This window comes from Carcharodon carcharias, chromosome 3 (assembly GCF_017639515.1).
Source record: "Carcharodon carcharias isolate sCarCar2 chromosome 3, sCarCar2.pri, whole genome shotgun sequence".
In the NCBI taxonomy this organism is placed as follows: domain Eukaryota; kingdom Metazoa; phylum Chordata; class Chondrichthyes; order Lamniformes; family Lamnidae; genus Carcharodon; species Carcharodon carcharias.
The window spans coordinates 183,783,920-183,808,529 of NC_054469.1; the positions used below are offsets into that span (position 1 = coordinate 183,783,920).

Below are 24,610 nucleotides of genomic sequence, written 5' to 3' on the forward strand. Positions count from 1 at the left end.
TTGCATAAGAGAGATCCACTTTTTAACAAAACAATCAGGATAGAGTGGCTGTCAGAGGGATTCAAATCAAATATAGCACTTTGATTGGGCAATTAAGGGCTAGGGAGAAATTAGCAAGAATGATCCAACAGATAGATACAGGTAAAAGGGGAGCTAGATAATCTTTTAATCCACGAATTTGTGGTAAACTGTAGCTTTCTGTACAATGTTTTATGATTTTCTTTGTTATACATCATAATGTATTGCTCAAAACAAATGCTTAGAAGGCTTGGTCGATGTAATAACTTAGCCTTCTGCAGGAGACTCTCAAATTCTAAGAAATACAATTGAGTGAAGGGTGGAATGTAGTTCCCACCCCTCAAAGCAGACATTGTAGGAATAGTCTAAGAAGGTATTTAGAGGGACTAGGTTAGAAATCACTGTTCTAAAAAATTGAGCTGCTTTTGGACATTTACATCAACTGGTGGCAAGTGAAGGCCATCCGATGTACACACAACTGTTGATGTTGAAGGCTACAGAAAGAAGGACAAGTTTGAGAAAAGAAGTTAGCGTTACTGTTACCTCACCACTTCTAGACATAGGCATGTGTGCTAACTTTCAAATATAATTCCTTTGATTTTTTTTCCAGTTTTAAAGCTTTGCTAGGTTTATTAAGTTTTCTAGATCACAATTTTATTAGAGTTAGTGGAAACAATGCTGTTTAAGTTACTATTTCTTTACAGATAGAATAGTTGTTGGTTTAAATGTAGAGAAACTAAAAACAGATAAGGAATTACAAGACAGGGTCTGGGTACATATGTGCCAACCACATAAATGGAAAGATGTGGCTGTGATATTTTATAAATCAGCTATAAGATGAAGGCAGGAGACAAGGAGTAGACATAGTCTTAAAGTTTCCATAGCAAAACATGGATCCAAGTGAGAAGCAATCTCCACAAGGAAGCAGAGACTCTCAATGAGATTATGTCTGAACTCTCAAACCCACTTCTATTATTTAATTCCAAAATCAGTGACAAACCAAGATATAGCCTCTCAAAAGCATGTGGTACATATGCAACAAAAGAAACAGGAAATTTGAAAGGATTATACAGGAATTGGGACAAGAATAGTGGGAAGTCATTTATAATGCAGGAGAAACCCGCAGGGTCTACCTATTGTCATATGCTTTCATTTTAGTTCAAATTTTTTGACTTATTATTCTGATTAAGCACTGGGCTGTTTACGTTGATTGTAACAGAATGCAAGAATCCATTTACTTAAAATTGAAATTAAACTATTGCTGAAAAATAAAAGGAACAATTGCTCCTGCCACTTGTTAAAACATACATATAAATAATGATTTCACCATTATAAAGGAAATATGTAAGGGAATTGGAAAGTATATCTTGGGAGGAAGGCCCAACAAAATACTTGGAGGGACTGAAGGGGAAAATCTGCTTTAAACAACCTAACAAAAGGGGCTTTACAAAAACAAAATAAGGCGAATGCTGAAAATAGCCAGCAAGGAGAGATGGGCCCTAATCTATCGGAAAGAAGATTCAACAGACTTTGCATGATCACCAGTTTGGCCAACTGGGTACAAAGACCCCAGGACAGATCTAGTTCGTCTCTTATTTAATGTGTATGTTAGTGGCTAAGTAAAGATACTGCCTGTGAGAGATAGTGTATTTGTGTGTTTCTAAGTCCACCAACCCCACTCCAACACCCAACATGGGAGGTGTGAAAGTCATAAATAATTCCTACCCAAGACACATCATTTCCAGGGAAACCTGGGAAAAAGGTTTGGGCGGGACAGATTAAAGAACAGGCCATTTGATATTCTTGACCATCTTAATCAAAGCTCCTGCTGTAGATTTTACCCAAGCTTTAGTAAAGAAAATCTTTAGATAAGATGAAATGGCACAAGATCCTGGGGCTTGATACAATGCAGGAGTAGATCACCTGCAATCTATCTACAATATCATGACGACATTTTTGCACAGTCCTTGATGATATACCCTAGAACCTGTCAAGCTGATTGATGCCTCTACACCTGTGAGGGGGTTACAGAATGGAGGCAGATTCAGTTTGTAATCAGAAAATGCACAGATCTACCATCAACAAACCTCATCGTAGCGATACATCATCTTCAATCCCCGACAGGATTTCTGCTTTTCTACATGGCGAAGAGCACACTCGAGACAGAAGACAACATTCTCATTTTCTTGTACTACCTAGGTAGATGAAATTTTGTGGGTCAGTACTTTAAATTGGTCAACCTGCAATTCAATGTGCTGTCAAAATCAAAACTTTTATTGGAGTGCTAGAGGTACAGTTGAGGTATTGCTGGTGTAATATTTGAGATATTTATGGAGGTAGGAGAGGCCACTGCAGCCTGAGGTACTAGTTGTATATTTTTAAAATTATTTCCATCTCTCCTGAAGGCAAGTCCATGTTCACTACGTATTATTATCTAAGCAAACCCCAATATTCTTTCTTGTCCTATGCTCCACTGCATCTCAGTCTCAATCATGAACCCAGACAATATTTTTTTTATTCATTCATGGAGTGTGGGCGTTGCTGGTTAGACCAACATTTATTGCCCTCCCTAAATGGTGGTGGTGAGCTGCCATCTTGAACATCTGCAGTCTATTCTGAAATATATTAAATGTTTTGAATTCTTGCAATTTTTAAACCCCCTTCTACTGTCAGTGTTTTAGGAGGTTCAATGCCATAGACCCCTCCTATAAGTGAACTTTTGTTTCCAACTCTCAGAGGGGGCTTGCACTTTGCTAAGTTATCTAGATAAAATTGAAGTACATTCAGAGATCAAATATCCTTCCTCGCTATTTCCTGCTTTTGATTTTTTTCATATTACCTCATGTCATCCTCCTTGACTTCAGAAAACAGCAAATGACATTGCAGTAGCTCAGGACTTCTTAAAAAGGTTGCATTTATATAGTGCCTTCCATGATCCCAGGATGTCCCAAAGCATCTTATTGCCAATTAAGTTAATTTGAAGTGTGGTTGCCATTATAATGTAGGAAACATGGAGCCAATTTGTGCAGTGCAAACTTCCACAAAGAGCAGTGAAATAAACAACTAGATCATCTGTTTAAGATGTTGGTTGATGGATAAATGTTGACCACGAAGCCTAACAGAATTCCCTTGCTGCTCTTCAATTACCATTGTGGGATCTTTTATGTCCGAGAGGACAGACAGATTCTCAGAGTAACGTCTCATCTGAATGTGCAGATCTCCCTCAGTACTGCACTGAATATACACTGTCAGTGTATATTAGGTCAAGTCTCTGGAGTGGGGCTTGAACCTTAAACTCAGATGAATGTGCTACCACTGAGTCAAGGCTAACAAATTTAGGTGTCAGCCTAAAACTAAGGCTTTGACTAACACACAAAAGTAGCAGCAGCAGAGAGACAGTAGGTTTTATAATATTTTTAAACTTGACTCTGTCCTTGAGCAAACAGCAAATAACTAAACAGTTTTGATTGCTCCTCCAGATGCTAAATTTTGTATTCTTGCGTGGTGGCTCTTCCTCTCCCCTTAGTTATTTCCCAAGAAGCTATCTGGCTCATCATTCTATGAATACTTCAGTCAAGGTCTCACATTTGAACTAGCCAGGCTGGGAATTTCTGTCCAGAAAATAGTCAAAAACAAGCACATTTAAATAGCTGTCTTTTTAGCTCAAAGAAGTTTCCAATGAAACATAAATCAATTCCTTAAGCTGATTGTAATTAAACTGAATGACTTGGCATCTCTTTAACTAAGACTAGCTGTTACAACCACATTACCAATTAAAACAAATTGTGTGTAAAGCTGGCTTTTAATTACTTATTTTAATTCCACAAGAGTTCAAGAAGGGTACAGAAGATTTTAGCAAGGTGTGAGGCACACCAGTTATGAGAAGTTGGACTGTTTGCATTGGATCAGAGAAGATTAAGAGGTGACCTAATGGAGGTTTTCAGGAGGATGTGATGTTTTGATAAAATAGATAGCAAAAAAAATTTCCTCTGGTAAGTGGGTCAATAACTAGAGATCAGTTTCAAATCATTGACAAAATATCTAGAGGGGAGATATGGAGAAATGTTTTCATTCATTCGTTAGGATTTTGAACACTATACCCATCAAGGCGGTGGAAATTGATGCCACAAAATAATTTAGAAGGGAGCTAGACAGGTACTTAAGGATGGGGAACTTACAGGGTTACAGACAAAGAGCAAAATGTGGGACTTGGCACGACTACTCTTTCAAACAATCAGTGCAGGCAGAACAGGCATCCTTCTGTGTTGAAAATTTCAATGATTTTATAAGTGCTTCTTTTGTCACATGACTCAACTAGCAAGTGCTGGTCCCACATTGCGAGCTGCAAGGTAACTGCAGCTTAGATAGAAATTAAGTAGTAAAGCACAAATGTCAAGGTGGAAAAGGATAGAATAAGTATTAAAAAATGCATGCAACATTATCTCACGGATTCAGGTGACATACCTATCTTAGCTCTGACATCTGCTTCTACATGACCCTCACTTCTCATATGAAATTAAACTTTGTAATGTTACCAATTGCTAACTGGATTATTTTATCAATGTCTTCCTCCTCCTTTCTCCAGAATAGCAGGCCTCAACTGAGGATCCAGTTGCTCACATGTCAGCAGCCCTAACCCTTCAAGTATTAGTCCATACATCGAGTGTCAGCAGCCTATTTTTCTTGAAGGGCATGACTGCCATGCTCAATGTGCTGACATACAAGGGTCACACTCTGGACGGTAACCAGGAGTAGAAGCACTGACTGAATTTTCTCCTCACTATTCTGTAAAAATTGTAGCTGCCCACCTTGGTTGCGACCATCCGACTTGGTATAGATCAAAGCTGGATTTTCTTGTCTGTGTGATTCAGTGCAATAACATAGTTATTTACAGAGACAAGGCAAGCCTTCTTTCATCTAAGAACTTATATTTATGTTGTACCTTTCATGTTCCAAGAAAGTCCTTAAGCAGTTCATAATGAATAGGTTGCATTTCAAGTGTAGTCACTGTAGTAGCACAAGCACAGCTAATTTATGCACAAGAAGAATGATTAGATGATCTACTCTGGTAATGTTGATTGAGGGAGAAATGTTGTTTAAGCATCAGGAAAACTTTTGCTCCCTGTTGAATCGTGTACTGGAATCTTTTTCATCTACCTGACAAATAGGCAGGAGCCTGGGTTTAATGATGGAATCTCCTATTATGTCAGCATAGGTTATATGCTCAAGCCCTGATGTGATTCTTGAAACTCTGGCTCAGAAGCCAAAATTCATCCAGCACTCAGTAATGATTGGGTTTACCAAAGTGTTTTGGGACCAACAAAACAACTTGCTTTCTTTGGTTAGTGATTAGACAACAACTATGCTCAGATACTGAACATCTCAAAAACCCACCACGACCAACCCTTCTACTCACCATGGATAGGTAACACAACTGCTGACAGATCTGGCATCGCCTCTCCGATGTTTCAGAGGCTAACCATTTCCGTGGTTTCTTCTTCATGTCCATCATGGAGAGGTGGCTGTCATGGCTACCATAGCGAGCTGACGAATGCAAACCTGCATCAAGCAGCCTCTGCCGCTGCCTTGACTCTGTATCCCTAAGGAAATATTGGAAATGTTACTACGGGTGATGGTGTATAGCCATGTTGTTATGATATAATGGAGAGTTAATTTTGCATTCTGAATTAAACTTTTAACAATTCAACCGAAGAAACACTTTGCACGTCTTGAACATTATTGTATTACCTTAGAACAATAAGGAGATTCCAATACAAATATGAAGGCTTGTTCTCATTCAAATGCAAATAGTTGGGTGTCACAAGGATCAGTGCTAGGCCTCAACTATTTACTATTTATACTAATAACTTGAATGAAGAGACAGGGTGTATTGTAGCCAAATTTGCTGATGAGACAAGGCAGCGGTAAAGCAAGTTATGAGAAGGAAACATAGAAACTGGCTGGCGGGGGAGTAGGCCCTTCGAGCTGCTCCGCCATTCAATACGATCACAGAATCTCAGTGCAGAAGGGGCTCTTCGGCCCATCGAGTCTGCACCGACACATGAGAAACACCATACCTACCGACCTAATCCCATTTACCAGCACTTGGCCCATAGCCTTGAATGTTATGACGGTGTCAAGTGCTCATCCAAGTACTTTTTAAAGGATGTGAGGCAACCCACCTCCACCACCCTCCCAGGCAGCGCATTCCGGACCGTCACCACCCTCTGGGTAAAAAAGTTTTTCCTCACATCCCTCCTAAACCTCCTGCCCCTCACCTTGAACATGTGTCCCCTTGTGACTGACCCTTCAACTAAGGGGAACAGCTGCTCCCTATCCACCCTGTCCGTGCCCCTCCTAATCTTGTACACCTCCATCAGGTTGCCCCTTAGTCTTCTCTGCTCCAACGAAAACAACCCAAGTCTATCCGACCTCTCTTCATAACTGAAATGCTTCATCCCAGGCAACATCCTGGTGAATCTCCTCTGCACCCCCTCCAGTGCAAGCACATCATTCCTATAATGTGGCGTCCAGAACAGCACACAGTACTCCGGTTGTGGCCTCACCAAGGTTCTATACAACTCCAACATGACCTCCCTACTTTTGTAATCTATGACTCAATTGATAAAGGCAAGTGTCCCATATGCCTTTTCCACCACCCCACTAACATGCCCCTCACCTTCAGAGATCTTTGGACACACACGCCAAGATCCCTTTGTTCCTCAGAACTTCTTAGTGTCATGCCGTTCATTGAATACTTCCTTGTCAAATTACTCCTTCCAAAGTGTAACACCTCACACTTTTCAGGGTTAAATTCCACCTGCCACTTATCTGACCATCCTGTCTATATCTTCCTGTAGCCCAGGACACTCAACCTCACTGTTAACCACCCAGCCAATCTTTGTGTCATCCGCAAAATGATCATGGCTTATCCTGTATCTCAATTCCATATTCCCGCTTTCTCGCCATACCACTTGATACTCCTAATATCCAAAAAATTATCAATTTCTTTCTTGAATATCCTCAGTGACCGAGCCTCCACAGCATTCTATGGTAGAGAATTCCGCAGGTTGACCACCCTCCAAGTGAAGAAATATTTCCTCATCTCAGTCCTAAATGGCCTGTCCCCTATCCTGAGACTGTTGTCCCTAGTTCTAGACTCCCCAACCAGGGGAAACATCCTCCCTGCATCTAATCAGTCTAGCCCTGTTAGAATTTTATACATTTCAATCAGATCCCCTCTCATTCTTCTAAACGCTAGTGAATACAGGCCCAGTTGAACCAATCTGTCCTCATATGATAGCCCTGCCATCCCTGGTATCAGCTGAGTGAACCTTCACTGCACTCCCTCTATGGCAAGTATATCCTTTCTTAGATAGGGGGACCAAACCTGCATGCAATACTCCAGGTGTGGTCTCACCAAGGTCTTGTATAACTGCAGTAAATCTTCCCTACTTCTGAACTCAAATCCTCTTGCAATGAAGGCCAACATACCATTTGCCTTCCTAATTGCTTGCCGCACCCGCCTGTTTACTTTCAATGACTGGCGCACAAGGACGCCCAGAGCCCTTTGGGCTTCCACATTTCCCAATATATCAACATTTAAATAATACTCTGCCTTTCTGTTTTTCACACCACAGCGTATAACTTGACATTTATCCACGTTATACTGCATCTGCCATGTGTTTGCCCACACACAACTTGTCTAAATCGCCCTGAAGCCTCCTTGCATCCTCCTCACAGCCCCGCCCAGTTTTGTGTCATCAGCAAACTTGGAAATATTGCATTTGGTTTCCTCATTCAAGTCATTTATGTATACCGTGAATAGCTGGGGCCCAAGCACTGATCCCTGCGGTAAACCACTAGTCACTGCCTGCCACCTGAAAATAAGACCCCATTTATTCCCACTCTCTGCTTCCGGTCTGTCAACCAATTTTCAATCCATGCCAGAATATTACCCCGCATCCCATGTGCTCTAATTTTGCCCACTAGCCTCTTATCAAAAGGCTTCTTGAAATCCAAATACACCACATCCACTTGTTCTCCCTTATCTATTCTACTAGTTACATCCTCACATAAAAAACTCCAGTAGATTAGGTAAGCATAATTTCTCTTTCATAAGCCCATGCTGATTTTGTCTAATCCAGTTAATGCTTTCCAAGTGTCCTGTTAAATATGTAAGTAAAATAGACTCCAACATTTTCCCCAATACAGGGGGAGGCAATGGCGTAGTGGTATTGTCGCTGGAGTAGTAATCCAGAGATCCAGGGTAATGCTCTGATGGTGATGGTGCATCAGCAGATGGTGGAATTTGAATTCAATAAAAAAATCTGGAATTAAAAGTCCAATGATGACAATGAAACCATTGTCAATTGTTGTAAAAATCCATCTGGTTCACTAATGTCCTTTAGGGAAGGAAATCTGTCGTTCTTACCTGGTCTGGCCTACATGTGACTCCAGACCCACAGCAATGTGGTTGACTCTTAAATGTCCTCTGAAATGGCCTAGCAAATAATTTTTTCTTGGCCTCCATCTATTACTGGCACCCCAATTGAGCTCTCCTGCCCCACCCCCTTCCACCAGCTAATATTTCATCTAATTTCTATATGTCTTAGTTCTGATGAAGGGTCATACGGACTCGAAACCTCAACTGTATCCCTCTCCGCAGATGCTGTCAGACCTGCTGAGTTTTTCCAGGTATTTTTGTTTTTGTTCTAGCAAATCACTCAGTTGTAACAAACTGCTACAAAGACATGTCCAAAAAAGGAATGGACGGACAGACCACCCGGCATCGACCTAGGCACCGGAAACGACATTGGCAATCTCAGCCCTGTCGACACTGCAAAGTCTAACTGACATCTGGGGGCTAGTGCCAAAATTGGGAGAACTGTCTCACAGACTAGTCAAGCAACAGCCTGACATTTTATGGTCGCTCTTCCCCTTAGGGACCCCAAAACAACAAGACTGTTAATTAATAATTCCTCATTGTGCAATACCCAGTCTAGAATAGCCTGCTCTCTAGTGGGTTCCTCAAAGTATTGGTCTAAAAAAACCATCACATAACACTCCAGGAAATCCTCCTCCACAGTATTATTGCTAGTTTGGTTTGTCCAATCTATATGCAGATTAAGGTCACCCATGATTACAGTAGTACCTTTATTGCATGCATCTCTAATTACCTGTTTAATGCCTTCCCTTACATCTCCGTTACCATTTGGGGGCTTAAAGACAACCCCACCAACATTTTCTGCCCCTTGGTGTTTCTTATCTCCACCCGAACAGATTCTACATCATGATTTTCTGAGCCAATATCCTTCCTTACTATTGCATTGACTTCCGCCTTTACTAACAGTGCTACCCCAGCTCCTTTCCCTATTTGTCTGTCATTTTAGGACACCAACAGTCTACGAAAGGATATAGCCAGGTTAAGTGAGTGGGCAAAAAATTGGCAGATTGTGTATAAAGTGGGAAAATGTGAGGTTTTCCACTCTTGCTACCAAAGTGGATAAGCAAAATCTATTTTAAATGGAGAGACTACAGAATGCTGTGACACAGAGATCTGGGTGTCCTCGGACATGAATCACAAAAGGTTTGCATGCAGATACAGTAAACAATCAGGAAGGCTAATGACATGTTGGCCTTTACTGCAAGGGGGATGGAGCATAAAAGTAGGAAATCAAAACAGAAAATACTGGAAATACTTAGCAGGAGTCAGGCAGCATCTGTGGAGAGTTAACTTTTCCGGTTGAGGACCTTTCATTAGAACCAGGAAAAGTTGGAGACGTAACAGGTTTTGAGCAAGGGCTGGGTGGGATAAGGACAAATTTTAGTCTGCAACAGGGTGGAACAGGAAATTGAATGACAGAAGAGAGTTAGGTATTACAGGGCCAAAAGGAAAGATGATGGGGCAAGAAAAGAAACAAAGAAAGTCCCCAGAGCAGGTGTGTTGCTGTCTGAAAGCTGAAGGCTGTTCCTTCCCGACTCAACACCGAGTTCAAGAATTTCAGACTGTAAACTCTGCCCCCCAGTTTTGTTCCTCTTCTTTGCATGTTTCAGATTTTCTTATTTTTTTCTTTCACAAGCAGCATGGCTGCTCTGGGGACATCTTTTATTTCTGTTTCAACCTGAAACATTAACTCTGTCCACAGATGCTGCCTGAGCTGATTATTTCCAGCATTGTCAGTTTTTATTTCAGATTTCCACCATCCACTGTATTCTGCTTTTCAAATCACAAAGGAAATATGGATCCAAGGAACATAAGGACTAATGCGATAGTATTCATATAAAAGTAGTCCTGTAACAACTGTACAGGGCACTGGTGAGACCACACCTACAGTACTGCTTCTAGTTTTGGTTTCCTTCCTCATTGGAAGCAGTTCAGAGAAGGTACACTAGTTGATTCCTGGGGTTAAGAGGAAAGGTTGAGTAGGTTAGTATATTCAATAGAGTTTGGAAGAAAGAGATCTTATTCAAACAAAAGATTCTGAGGGGGCTTGACAAGGTAGGTGCTGAGAGAATGTTGCCCCTCATGGGGGAATCTAAAATTAGGGATCAGTTTCAGAATAGGGGGTTCCTCATTTAAGATGGAGAAGAGGGGGAAATTCCTTCCCTCAAGAGAGTTGTTAATCTTTGGATTTCACTGCTCCAGTGGTCATTGAATGTATTCAAGGCTGAGTTAGACAGATTTTTGATTTACAAGGGTGTCAAGGGTTATGGGGGACAGACAGGAAAGTAAGAATTAAGGCCACAATCAGATCAGCCACGATCTTATTGAAATGCAGAGCAGGCTCGAGTGGCCGAATGGCCTACTCCTGATCCTATTTCTATAGCAGATGCATTTCCAGCAATCACTAGTTAAAGTGGGGCAAAACATTCTAGAAGAACAATTAGCTCGAGCAAAAAGCCACCTTTTTCCTGGTACATATTCATGTGCGCTAGGGAAATGAATCAAATTCTCAACCTTTCATGTAGGACTCTTACTGCGAGCAAAGAGAGACTTTCAACCAGTCTCAGCTGTTTTGAATCCCAAGTCCCACAGGTGAAGGAACAAAATGCTAATCAACTGCACTGCCACATTCTCCAAACATGCTTAATGCATACTTGCATTGAACAACAACTGCTCACTGTGGATCATATATTTACATTGCTGCTATTTGGGTTGGCACACGAATGGTCTGGCCTTCTTGAGCTCGCCCAAAACTTTTAGATTTGCAACCCAAATGTCTCTAGCTATTTCTCATCATTTCATGTTCATCCATTACAATACTGACAAGTTGATATAGGATTTTTTCAGACCAGATAAGCATGAGTAGAAGTCCAGTCTGTTCCTACAATACACCAAGTATCCATGTATACAGTTGATTGTGTACCGAGAAGAATTGAGCATCATCCGTAAAAACCAATATGCTGTTCTTAAGACACATTAATCTCAAATGCTCTAACAAAAATGCTGGTCACCATACTGTCAAAGTAGTCACAAAAATCCAAAGCAATGTACCCTCTCTTTTTTTTGGAGTGCACGGCCGCTTTAAATTTTTTTGCATACCATGCACATGCTGTGACAAAGGGGCTGACCCCTACATAACCAGCACAAAGATAAGTTGTGTGTGTGGCTTACAGAGAACATTGATCAGAGCATTCCTTATTCGGAACTTTGGAACAGTGCATTTTCAGTCCTGCATAAAAGTCACCTTCTTCTTGAATTCTTGGCCCAAAGGCGGATCTTTGGCAATTATTCGCCGAATCACAGCAAAGTGCCATGATTTTTTACTATAGGTAGGGCACAAAAGCAGGTCCCGAATCTGCCTCAGCCGGAATGGGGACTGAGACCGATGTTATTGGCATTAATCTAATCTACATGCTAGTCATCTATAGCCACCTCAGCTAACTGCCCATCACCCACACACCACCGCTCACACCGTCACTCCACACCCCCTCCCTCCCCACCGGTCATAAATATATATGTAAAAATCTTATTCATGTACTTAGGAATTTATAAGGGTAGAAATTCACTATGTATACATTTATAGTAGAAGCTGTCATGATGTAAACTTCCCAACAGTCGAAGAACAACATTATTGCGGAGGGGGGAAAGTGACACAGGTTTACATAGGCAGTTTATTAAAAATGCAAACAAATATATAATAGTAATATAAAAACAGCAGAATGCACGACTCTAAAATGGAAACTGAATTACCTCTGCCTGCACTGGTTCAATTAGGATTCACCCTCTATCAAAATTCACCTGGAAACTAAACTTAATTCTGTGCACAAGGAAACAGGAGGCTGACTGATGTTGTACGTTCTTTAATCAGTTTATAAACCATTATAAATAGATTAAATTAAAATGGATCTTAACATTTACTTCAAAAATTTAGAGGAAAATTTTCAAAGGTCACTCTGATGAGAGGAAGCAATGTCCCTAACTTTAAATACGCCCAATATCCAATGTCTGTGGGTATACCCCTATTAGAATTAAATTCTTCAGCATCTTTTCAGCACAGAAAATTACCCCTGACTGAAAAATTTAAAAGAATTAGTTAATTGGCTCTCCCCTAATATAAATCAAGCATAATTCTTATTCATATGAAGCAAGACCTGGTCAAGGTCTTTCAGGTTTAGGCTATAAGTGACACATTGCGCACAAGTGCCAGGCAATGACCATCTCCAACAAGAGAGAATCTAACCATGTCTCCTTGACAGTCAATGGTATTACCATTGCTGAGTCCCTCACTATCGACATCCTGGGGGTTATGCTATGGACCAGAAATTGAACTAGACCATATAAATACTGTAGCAACGAGAGCAGGTCAGAGGCTGGGAATTCTATGGCTCTCCAAAGCCTGTCCATCATCTACAAGGCACAAGTCAGGAGTGTGATGGAATACTCTTCACTCGCCTGGATGAGTGAAGCTCCAACCAACACTTAAGAAGCTCAACACCATCCAGGACAAAGCAGCCCTCTTGATCGGCACCCCATACGCCACTTTAAACATTCACTCCTTCCTCCACTGACTCAAAGTGACAGCAGTGTGTACCATCTACAAGATGCACTGCAGCAACTCACCAAGGCTCCTCTGACAGCACCTACCACCTCAAAAGAATCCTTGGCAACAGATGCATGGGAACAATACCACCACCTGCAAATTCTCCTCCAATACACACACCACCCTGACTTGGAGCCACATTTCCATTCCTTCACTATAGCGGTTCAGTAAGGCAGCTCACCACCACCTTCTCAAGGGCAATCAGGGATGGGCAACAAAAGCTGGCCTTGCCAAAGATGCCAACATCCTATGAAAGAATAAAAAAGTATTAAAGGGTAAAAATAAGAATTAATTTCCAAAAGGATCAAAAACATTTGATACAAGGTTCTCAGGGTTTAATTGAAATGTTGTGATGGAAAAAAACATTTAAGAACAGAATTTGACATTTAATTATCATTTAGCCATGCAGTTCTTTTGGAAGCACATAGCAAGAATTTTCTGTTATAGACAGGGGCTGGCATTTTGTTATACATTGAAATCACATTCTGCACTAAGCCTAAGCAATGTCTATGGTGAGAAAATGTAAATTTTGTGTCAGGTCTGTTGAGTTTCTCACATATGACAATGCAGTCAAATACAGATTTATATCCCAGAAAAAGCAACAGCTAAAGTTTAAATAGAGTACAAGTTTAGAGACAGACAACTTAATTGTACAAGTCCACCTCACCCTAAATGTGGGGTGCAGACCTAATCTTTGGAACTTCCTCTCTAAATCCCTCCATCTCTGCTCTTTAAAAGCCTTCTCAAAGTTAGTCACTTTCACTAACTCTCGCACAATGGTTTGAAGACTGTTATTTTACGTTTTCCTGTTTTTTTCTCTTCCCTAACCCTCTACTTGTTAGTAAATGGCAAGTAGTGCTGAATTATGAATTTACAGTACCTGATAAAGGAGATAAAGACTTGGAGATAGGAGTAAGACCAGTGACCTAGGGCAACCAGTCAGCCACTCAATAAATAATGCAGCCAAGCCTGCCATCGGTAGGTGGGGGAAAGCTCGGGTCTCTTGAATTATAGGTGAAGGAACTGTATTATCAGTGCTAAAATTGGCATCAATAGAAATGCAAGAGGTGTGACAGAATCAGATTTTTCAATAAACTATTAATTAATACCATGTTGTTACATCCTTGCATTTGCTCCTCCAAGACTTTGTGCCCTCCCCATTTCCCACGTCTTCTCAATTGCACCACTGCGACGACATTTGCATTCTGCAACTGCAGCATGTGTCCTGACTACAGACATTAAAAAAATCTCCACTTCAAACTTGCAGTCACCAGTTCAAATTGTCACTGTAAAAGTAACAGATTTTCAATGCTCCTGTTTTCTTTTATTCATTCATGTTAGCATCACTGGCAAGGCAATGTTTGTTACCATCCCTAATTGCCCTCAAAATGGGCCATACAATGGAGAGAAGGTCAATGAAGAAGCTGCAAGTGGTTGGGCCTAGAATGCTAGCCTGAGAGCTCCTGCAACAATGTGCTAAGGCTAGAATGATTGGCCTCCAACAACCACAACTATCTTTCTTTGTACTAGGTATGACTCCAGCAGTGGAGGAGCTCCCCCTCCCTCGGTTCCCATTATATGACCAATAATTGCATATGGAGGTATCTGTATATCAAGTGGATGCGATTGGAAAATCCAGGTCAGGTTATCAAGATCGGTGAATACCAGCATATTTCCTTAATCTTATTGAGCAAACACACCTACCAGCAAAACTATTACAACAGATATTCTCCATATTGTCTATAATTTGTGTAAAATAGACAAGCTTATCGATCACCCATTCGTCTTATTAAGAGCATAAGAACATAAGAAATAGGAGTAGACCATTCAGCCCATCAAGCTTGCTCTGCCATTCAATATCATGGCTGATTTGACTGTGGCCTTAATTCCACTTTCGTGCCTGCCCTCCACAATCCTCAACTCCCTTCACAGAATCTTTACAGTACAGGAGGCCATTCAGCCCATCGAGTCAACTTAGTCCCACTCCCCTGACTTATCCCGGTGGCCTTGTGCATTCTTTTTCAGATAGCAATCCAATTCCCTTTTGAATACTTCAATAGAACCTGCTTCCACCACCCTCTCTGGAAGTTTGTTCCAGGCTCCAACCACCAACTGAGTGAAAAAATTTTCCTCACATCATTTTTGCCAATTATTTTGAATCTGTGCCCTCTAGTTCTTGATGCTGTCTTGAGTGGGAACAGTTTCTCACTATTTACCCTGTCCCTATTCGTCAGGATCTTCAATACCTCTATCAAGTATCCTCTCAGCTGCCTTTTTTCCGCAAGGAAAACAGTCCCAACCTCTCCAAGCTATTCTCATAGCTACAGTTCTTCATCCCTAGAATCATTCTTGTGAACCTCTTCTGTACTGTCTTCAATGCTTTAACATCCTTCCTCAAGTATGACGTCCAGAACTGGACGCAGTACTCCAGGTGAGGCCGAACTAGTGTCTTATACAAGTCCTTACTCTTGTACTCAACGACCCTCTTAATAAAGCCTAAGATATCATATGCTTTATTAACTGTTCTCCCAACATGCCCTGCCATCTTCAATAACTTATGTACATATACACCAAAATCCCTCTGTTCCTGCACCTTCTTTAGAGTTTCTCCCTTTATTTTATACTGTTTCTCCATATTCTTCCTTTATCTCTGTCACCCAGGATGCTCTGCATTTATTTGTCCTAACTTTCCCCTTCTAGGGAACATACCTTGACATTGCCTGCAATACATTTTCTTTGAAGGTGGCCCATTGTTCAGCCACCATCTTTTCTGACAACATTTGATTTCAACTCACTCGACTCAGACGCATTCTCATCCTATCGAAATTGGCTTTCCTCCAATTAATTATCCCTGTTCTAGATTGTTCCTTGTCCTTTTGCATGGCCTTAGGGGTCACTGCCCCCTAAATGCTCTTCCACTGATATTTGATCCACTTGGGCCAACTCGTTCCCCAGCATCAGGTCCAAAAGCACCTGCCCTCTTCGGACTGGAAACATATTGCTTCAGAAAACTATCTTGAACACATTCCAGTAACTCTTGCCCCTCTGTATTATTTCTATCCCAGTCTATATTTGGATAATTGAATTATAATTACTCTATAATTCTTGCACTTCTAATTATGTTGCAAATTTGTTTCTCTACATCCCTTCCACTAGTTGGTGGTCCATATACTACACCGATCAACATTATTGCACCTTTTTCGCTCCTTACCGCTAGCCAGAGATTCCATTCTTGATCTTTCTGGAACATCCTCCCTCTTCAGTATTGTAATGCCATCTTTAATCAATGCTGCTATTCCAGCTACACCATCCCTCTTTTTCTTCCTTTCCTGTTTCTCCTAAACACCTTGTGCCCAGGAATATTTAACAACCAGCCCTGCCCTTCTTTGAGACAGGTCTCTATTATAGCAATATCATAATTCCATTTGTCAAACTGTGTCTGTCGTTCACCAATCTTATTAACCACACACTGTGAATTCACATACATGCACATGATTTAGGCTTTTTTACTTTTACCCTTACTCTGACCCCAATTATTGATTTACTATTGCCTACTCTAATTCTATCAAATCTCCAAGTATCCTAATGATCTTGATACTACTCTCTGATATACCCGCCTTATCAGTTAATACATCTCTACTTCCCACTGCCAGCTTTTCTCCTCTCCATTCGGAATTTCCCCTCAGGTTCCCATCCCTCCCGCCAATCTAATTTAAACCCTCCCCAACAGCACTAGCAAACCTTCCCACAAGGACATTAGTCCCAGTCTTGTTACGGTGTAACCCATCTATCTTGTACGGGTCCCACCTGCCCCAGAACTGGTCACAATGCCTAGAAATCAAAAGCCCTCCCTCCTTCTCCATTTCTCAAGCCAGACATTGAACTGATCAATCGTCCTAATCTTATGCTCACTAGCATGTGGCATTGGGAGTCCTACTTTTTAATTCCTTCCCTAACTCCCTTAAATCTGCTTTCAGGACCTCACCCGTTTTCTGAACTATGTCACCGATCCCAATGTGGACCACAACCTCTCGTTGTTCACCCTCCCCCACAAGAATGTTCTGCAGCTGCTCTGTGACATCCTTGACCCTGGCACTAGGGAGGCAATATACCATTCTGGGGTCACGTCTACAGCCGCAGAAATGCCCGTCTGCTCCCCTAACTATGGAATCTCCTACCACAATAGCTCTTCCACTCTTCCTCCTCTCCTGTGCAGCTGAGCCACCCACAGTGTCAAGAACCTGGCTCTTGCTACAGTCCTCTCAGGAACCATCTCACTCACCCATATCCAAGAATGGAAAAATGTGGTTAGAGAGTGAGATAGCCCTCAGGGGATTCCTGCACTACCTGCCCATTTCTCTTAGATACTCTGCCGGTCACCCATTCCCTCTCTGCCTATGTACTTCTTAGCTGCAGTGTGACCACCTCTCTAAACATGTTAATCCATGTAAACCTCAGCCTTGCAAGTGCACCACAGTGACTCTAGCTACTGCTCAAGTACGGCAACCCGGAGTTAAAGTTTCTGCAGCTGGTGACACTTCCTGCAGATGTAGTCACTGAGGACACTTTGTGCCTGCATGACTTCCCACATCCCGCGGCATGCACATTCCACATGTCCGAGTTGCACTGACATACCTTAAACTTTATATGAAGTGTTTATTACAGTATGGTATAATAACTCACCAATCATCTCCTCTGTGCAAAATCTGAACCAACTTACCAACCAATCAACTTACATGACTCTCGACTGCCTCTCCTCTTGCGCTGTTTTCAGACTCCTGACTGTCTCTCCTCTCGCACTGTTTTCAGACTCCTGACTGCCTCTCCTCTCGCACTGTTTTCAGACTCCTGACTGCCTCTCCTCTCGCACTGTTTGCAATCTCCCCCTTGTCGATCAAAAATCTTTCTAACTTAGCTTTGAATATATTCAATGATCCAGCCTCCACTGCATACTGGGGAAGAGAATTCCAAACACTAACGACCCTCAGAGGATTCTTCCTCATCGCCATCTTAAATGGGTGACCCTTTATTTTTAAACTGTGCCCCCTGGTTCTAGATTTCCCCCTGTGGGGGAACATTTACTCTGTCAAGCCCCCTCAGATTCTTATTTGTTTGAATAGGATCACCCACCCACCCCCGCCTTTCTTCTAAACTCCAGCGAGAGTAGGCTCCAACCTGCTCAAATAGCCCCTCATCCCAGGAATTAGCCAGGCGAACTTTATCTGAACTGTTTCCAATGCAAGTTTGTCCCTCCTTAAGTAAGTTAGTCTCCAAACAAATATCTTTTCAAAATTCACGTAAATTATATCAACTCCAGTTTTGCTATGGTTAAAGGGCTCCTGCAATTTGGTAAGCTATGACTCATTGCTTCAAAACTCATGCCGATTACTCATGGCTTCAGTAACTCGTTCTCCAGTTCAACAGTACTACACTTCAAAAGTGACTTACTAGCTGCAGAACACTATGAAATATTCCAAGGACATGAAGGTGCTATATAAATCAAGTTCTTTCTTTCATCAATTGGAACAACACTGACAGGAGTGAGAGAAATGATGAAGTATCTTGCCCCTATTCGGATAAGCCGAATAGTTCTTCAATTGACTTTTTATATCATTTTTAAATTTCAGGATCACAGTCATCATCCTCCAGTTCTCGGGCATGGCTCTTATACTTCTGCATAAAAAATTCACCGTAGCTTCACCCTATGTTCTCACTCACTTTTAGGGATTCTACAATAGAGAATTCAGGGAGAGCATTATTGAACTCAAAAACAAAGGATGCAAGTATTTCATTTGATGAAAAGCACCGATACAATGAAGGGCACAGCATCAACATTTGCAGAAGAGGTCACATCTGAATGTTAAGCAACAAAATTGTGAGCAGAGGGTAGAAGATATGGAAAATGGTTTCATCTTGCATGGGAAATAATGCAAGAGCTGCCCCAATTTTTGTTGCAGAGGGAAATTTGTGTATACATCAAACAAAACACGAAGGGCAAATTTAAGGACAAGATTTCTGAACATTGAATATGCATCAGTAATAGAGGAGATAAGGATGTTTAGTCATGTCACTGTAAGCAATGGATCTGAATTAGTCGCTTGGTAATACAGGCTTTGAGTATTGTTGAAAAAAGAGACAAGCTGTCGAAGTTGTTCATCTTGCACTCATCAGGACAGACACAAGAATGCCAAACTTCAAAGGCAACAATAATTTATACTGCATGAGGAAAGAGTGCCGATTTGGTGGCAAGTCGACTCTAGTTGAGGTGTTTCCATTGAGAATGCATGAGAAAACTGTTGTGCCTCATCACTTTTAGTTCAAAAAATTGTGCAATATCTGGACACATTCCTTTTGTCTGCAGAAGACAGTTCCCTGCATATGAATATATGTAGCTTCTAGCAACATAAGGGAGCCACAGTGCAGGCCCAACTGAATTGTAAATTGATAGTGCAATTCTTAGTACACTCCGGATTGTTCAGCAAGTGCTGTCCAATGCAGAATCACATCTAACATTAGAGATTATGTTCTGACTTTTGCAAGCACAGGTTGGTTGAGTACGGTTGGTACTCTGCATTTTGCGAACAGCCAAAGGGACTTGCTGTTTGATACGATCCACCAATCATTGGGACATACAGCCTTTAAACCTGACATCACACTGGCACTGAAGTTCATTGGATTAGAGAAAAATGACCCCAACTCATTCAAATTGCCTTTTTTTATTCTCTATATAAAATTGGGGCTGCTTCTTAAAATGGCAAACCATTAAGAGGACAGTACTCTATAAAGTCATAGTGTCATAAAAATCTTTCTTCAATTCATGCTTTATTTCCTGTATAACGTGGCATCATTAATGGAACCCATTTGTATCACAAATCATTCGCCTCATTAACTTAACCTTTATGCACAATAAGGGATAAAATGAATATGTAACTAGTGTATCATAACACAATTTTATTGTTCTTATGTTATGTACTCTTAACAACAGATTCACTTGTAGTCGAAAATCCCAGTGATATTCAGTGCTCTTGGTCAGTGAAAGCAAGCTTCCTTTCTCACCTTAAAGGTTTCAACTAAATGCACAAAATGTACCTGAGTTCTTTCAAAAGTGAAGAGATGTGGCTTAGTGTCGACCCACTTTCCCGTTTCGACTCTGCCGTTGCAATAAGGTAAAGTAGTTTTTCCATTGAAAATGCATTAGCAATGTATCGCCTTTTCAAGTCCTGTACAGGCACACCAAAAACACTCCCTTTAGATGGGGAGAAAAAACATAGCAGAACAAAGACATGGGTAACACATCTTCTCCAGTGAATGGTGACCTTCAAATTTAACTCTCTGGTGCAGTTGAAAGCAGAAATATGCTTAGGCTTAAACATCAAACAGTTCAACATAATCACTTGCTTTTTACAGTAGGAATCTGAACAACATACAGTCCCAAAATTAAGTAAAAAAGTTGTGACCCAAGTAGTGTGAAATTTATTTTGGTGGCTGAAAAACAAAAAAAAAAGCAGTACTTCTAATAATTACTTATCAATTTAATTCAACAATAACAGTTATACTTATCAACCACTTTATTTTTAAGAAGTGTAATAAGGCTGTTAGAGTTACTCCAATTACATTGGTTGCACACAGGATTAGGGCATTAGCCAGCCCCAACCGTCAGTCCCCCTCTCAGATTTAGGTCATTCACCACCACCAGACCCCACCCTTTTCCAAGACCCACACACAGGATTAGGGCTTTGGCCAGCCTCGTGGTCCCTTCCACTGTAGAGCTGGGTGGTGCCCACCCTCCCTCACTAGGGTTGGGGCACTAATCGGGTCCACCAGCACTCACATAGGCCTGAGTAATGCCCAGTACCATCACATGATGGATGCTTTTGCCCAACAACCCTCAAAGCAAATGGCTTTTTCCCCATTCCTTCTCACATAGCACATCCATTTCAGTAGTACCAAAAACAAAACATTAAATAGTCATTTTTCTTTAAGTATGGTGTACACAGTAACTTGAGTCTGTTACCTTAGCAGCTTCATAGCCCATATTTAACCACTGGGTAGTTGCAAAATGTACAGCTTCTGAAACACTGTAGCCACAGCACACTTTGGAGACAAAGGCCCCTGGGGAACACACAATAAATTGGCCACTCTGCTGTACAGTACGACAAACTTTGATCCCCTCCTTACACAGGACCTCTGGAGAGATCTAGCAAGACAAATATTAACCAGTTAAGAACAGAACTTAAGTTAAATAGTGGTGTGTTATCCTATAGTCATCATTGTCTTTTACTATAGAAAGGTAAGTGTTAACTGAGAAATAAGTGAAATAACTCAAACCAGTTCACAAGGATACTATTTTTGCATTACCCACTTGAATTTCATGCACCAGCTAACAGAAGTTCAACAACTAATACACTTATACTCTTGCAAGACCTGCAAATATGTAAAAACATGCATAGCTTTGATGTTTTGATGTTTCAGGGTTAAAATCACATTTGGTGTTGCAATCTGCTCACTAATTGCTCTTTTATGCAAATGCACCATAATATTTAATATAAAATCACTCCTTTCACTACTTGTGCAATAGAAGCCATCTTTTAAGTAGGTTCTCCACACTTTTGAAGTGCTTCCAAGATATCATGGCTCAGGACTGAAGTTCAGGACAGAGCTAATTCTCTGCTACAGACTCAGTAATCCCAAGTCTGAATCAATCATTCCCATACTTCAGAGCACTGATTGACGAGCTAACCTGGCTCTCTAATGGAACCTGAAGAGAGAGAGAGAGACGACTCACTCAGCAAGGTTTTCAAGAAAGTATTCCGAAATGCAGTTTCAGAATTAAGTGTTCATTAAGCATAAGTTTTTTTAAAAAAAAATCATTTCTAGTAGTTAACAAACGTGCAAGTACTCAAAAAGGTTAATCTGCGCTGTTTCATTTTAGTGGTGTGCGCAGTGGCAAAACACTTGCTTTGGCTAATAAGTGGTTGAAAATTGATTTAGATAAGATAATATTGTAATACATCACAACTTGATGTATTTTGGCTTCAGCTTTTTTGGGGGTTAGTTGGGAGTTGCATGTAGCACAAAAAGCAATCATCGCCTAAGCAAACTTGAGAAATCTATACAGATAGAGTTTGTTTACTCAATATGGAGCATACAAACATTATGTGGATTACACATCCCACCACACACCTCCTTACCTAAGCCCAGAGAACACTGATGCACGGCTGACAAGGCATAGGAACCACTAGCTACGAACAAGGATGCTGCTGAGGTTTAGCCAGCTAAAACTATGCAGTCTGCCACCAAAAAGCACTGGTAAACTGATCAGTTTACCATTAGGACTTTGTCCTGCTGGTACCTAGAGCCAACATCGTTCGTAGGTAATAATGTACACACCTTTAACAGGTGCATAGCACTGGATCCTAGGGTGGGTGAGGTTCAATGAGGGCAGCGTGCAAAGGGAGCCAAATGCAAAGTTAGTGGAAGGTGAAACATTTCACATGACAGAAAATATTTTAATAGGGATCACGGTAGTAGGGGGAAAAAATAGATTTGCATTTATATGGCAGCTCTCATTTTCTCAGTGTTCAAAGTACTTTGCTGCTATCCATTGCTTATCGAGCGTAGTTGGCCAGGAGCTGGGTGAAGCCCTCTGCTCTTCTTTCAATGTTGCCATGAGTCTTCTACATCTAACTGAACACGTAGCCAGGTCTTGGTTTAATGCCTCATTGAAAGGACAGTAGTTCCAACAGTGCAGTCCTCCCCTCAGGACTGTAGTAAACTTTCAGTCTAGGTTATTTATCAAATTCTAAAACAGGTCATAAACCCATAATCTTGTGACTTGCTGTGTCACTTGAGTCGAGCTGATAAATGGATAATGAGTTGTGGAAGGAAGATAAAGTTAATAAAATTGTATAGTTTCAAAGAATAGGAGGGTCATTACTTCATCAAAGAAAGTTTATTAATTTACATATTGTAGTCAATCATACCTTCCTCCTGACTAGAAGCTATATAGTGCAGTTTCCCTTGAATTTAGTTGCCTATGGGTTGGTTGTGGGGGTGGCGGAAGAGGCCAGGGGTAGGGCAAGATAACCAGATATGATGCTAAAGAACTGTATCTTGTGCGAGAGGTTTGGGGCTGTGCAGGTGGTCGTGCATATTTACCAATATTCATTATTCATTCAAAATTCAGCTACAAATAGGAGTAAACCTCAGCAGTACAACTGCTTTCTCAGGCATCTGAAAAACTGTTCATGATTAAGCAGAATTTATAGAAACAATGGTACAGCAGTTAGCTGTGAGGCCATGTCATTCACCACTGACTGTGATTAAAACTGCATCCTTACCTTTTTGTGCTGGAGCTTTAGGAACCTCCTGTCCCAGCTGAGGGATGCAGCCATCAGCACAGGGAGCCATGGGAGGGTAGCAGCGGGGTGCAGAAGCACCAAGGCCATGTCCCCTTTGATGTGAGGAACACCCCATAAGATCCAGCAGGCTTGCTGTGTTATGATCAGGTTTTAAAAATTCTTAAGCATTTTTTTTAACTACTTTCAATATATCAAAGCTTTTTAATTGCTTTTTTGAGTTTGCATAACCTTTGATTTAATATAAGCAATCACAGAAAAGTCTCAACGCAAATTGAAAAAATACTTCAAATAAGTTTCAAAATGCATTAGGGCTCTGAGTGCATTCATTTTATCTCATTAAAGAAGGGGTTAGCAGTGGATAAGAGCTGTTTACAAGTGGGGTGCTGGATGAGTGGGCATATGGTTGGGATGTTGGGGCGGGGGGAGCCAAGCGCCGGGCGTTAATTGTTCACCATCTTTATTTCTAAATACATTCTGGGGCCTTTCAACACAGCTCCTATGTCTGTGGTTAAAAGCACAAGTATCCTGGAGTAAATTTCCGGGGCACGTTCAAGCCTTCTAACCCAAGTCTATGATGACAGGGTCAGTGTCGAAGACATCCAGAGAGCAGTCCAGGCAGTATGTCGCTTGGGAAGTAAGTACTGCACAAATGCACATATTTCCTCTGGGTCCAGACACATAGCAGCAGCAAATACTTCAAGGTTTGCATCTGATTCAATCTGAAGATCTGGCCAATAATTGCATCCCAATAGATAAAAGCCACGTTTCTGGTACCAGTGAAGAAAATGCTTTCATTTGTCTTTTCAAGTCTTCAAAGTAGAGGTTCAGTATGCTAATATGTTCTTCATAATTTGCCGAAGTCTCCTTTCTTAAAACCTATCATCTGAATATCCTTACTGGGGTGGATGTGTACAAACTGGTTAATTGCAAAAGCCTCTTATTCTGCAAAGTACAAGACCCAACTCCAGAAAACTAGATTTTCTGAAACCAGATTACCGTTCAGTCAAGTCCAACAGACACTGGACTGACAGATCTACAGAGTGCACCTCATACGACTGCCGTGTCTACATGGCCTCAAGATAGATGGCTGAACACCAAGTCCCAATTATTGTTATAATTGGCTCAGGCTTTTTTGCTTTTGTTGTATATTCCTCCTACAAGATAGTTCAGAGCCACCCAGACTGC

General features: G+C 41.2%; 1 protein-coding gene across 5 annotated transcripts in view; it reads right to left on the reverse strand.

Moving 5' to 3' along the window:
• The window catches only part of jarid2b (jumonji, AT rich interactive domain 2b), a 414,508-nt gene that overhangs the window by 10,682 nt on the left and 379,216 nt on the right, over nt 1–24,610 (reverse strand). For all 5 annotated transcript variants that reach the window (XM_041183795.1, XM_041183794.1, XM_041183797.1 and 2 more), the window contains 4 exons: nt 21,079–21,261; nt 20,154–20,284; nt 5,435–5,618; nt 2,106–2,213 (listed from right to left, as the gene is read on the reverse strand). In XM_041183795.1, the coding sequence (XP_041039729.1) occupies nt 2,106–2,213; nt 5,435–5,618; nt 20,154–20,284; nt 21,079–21,261 (606 nt within the window). The remainder of the gene's footprint in view (nt 1–2,105; nt 2,214–5,434; nt 5,619–20,153; nt 20,285–21,078; nt 21,262–24,610) is intronic.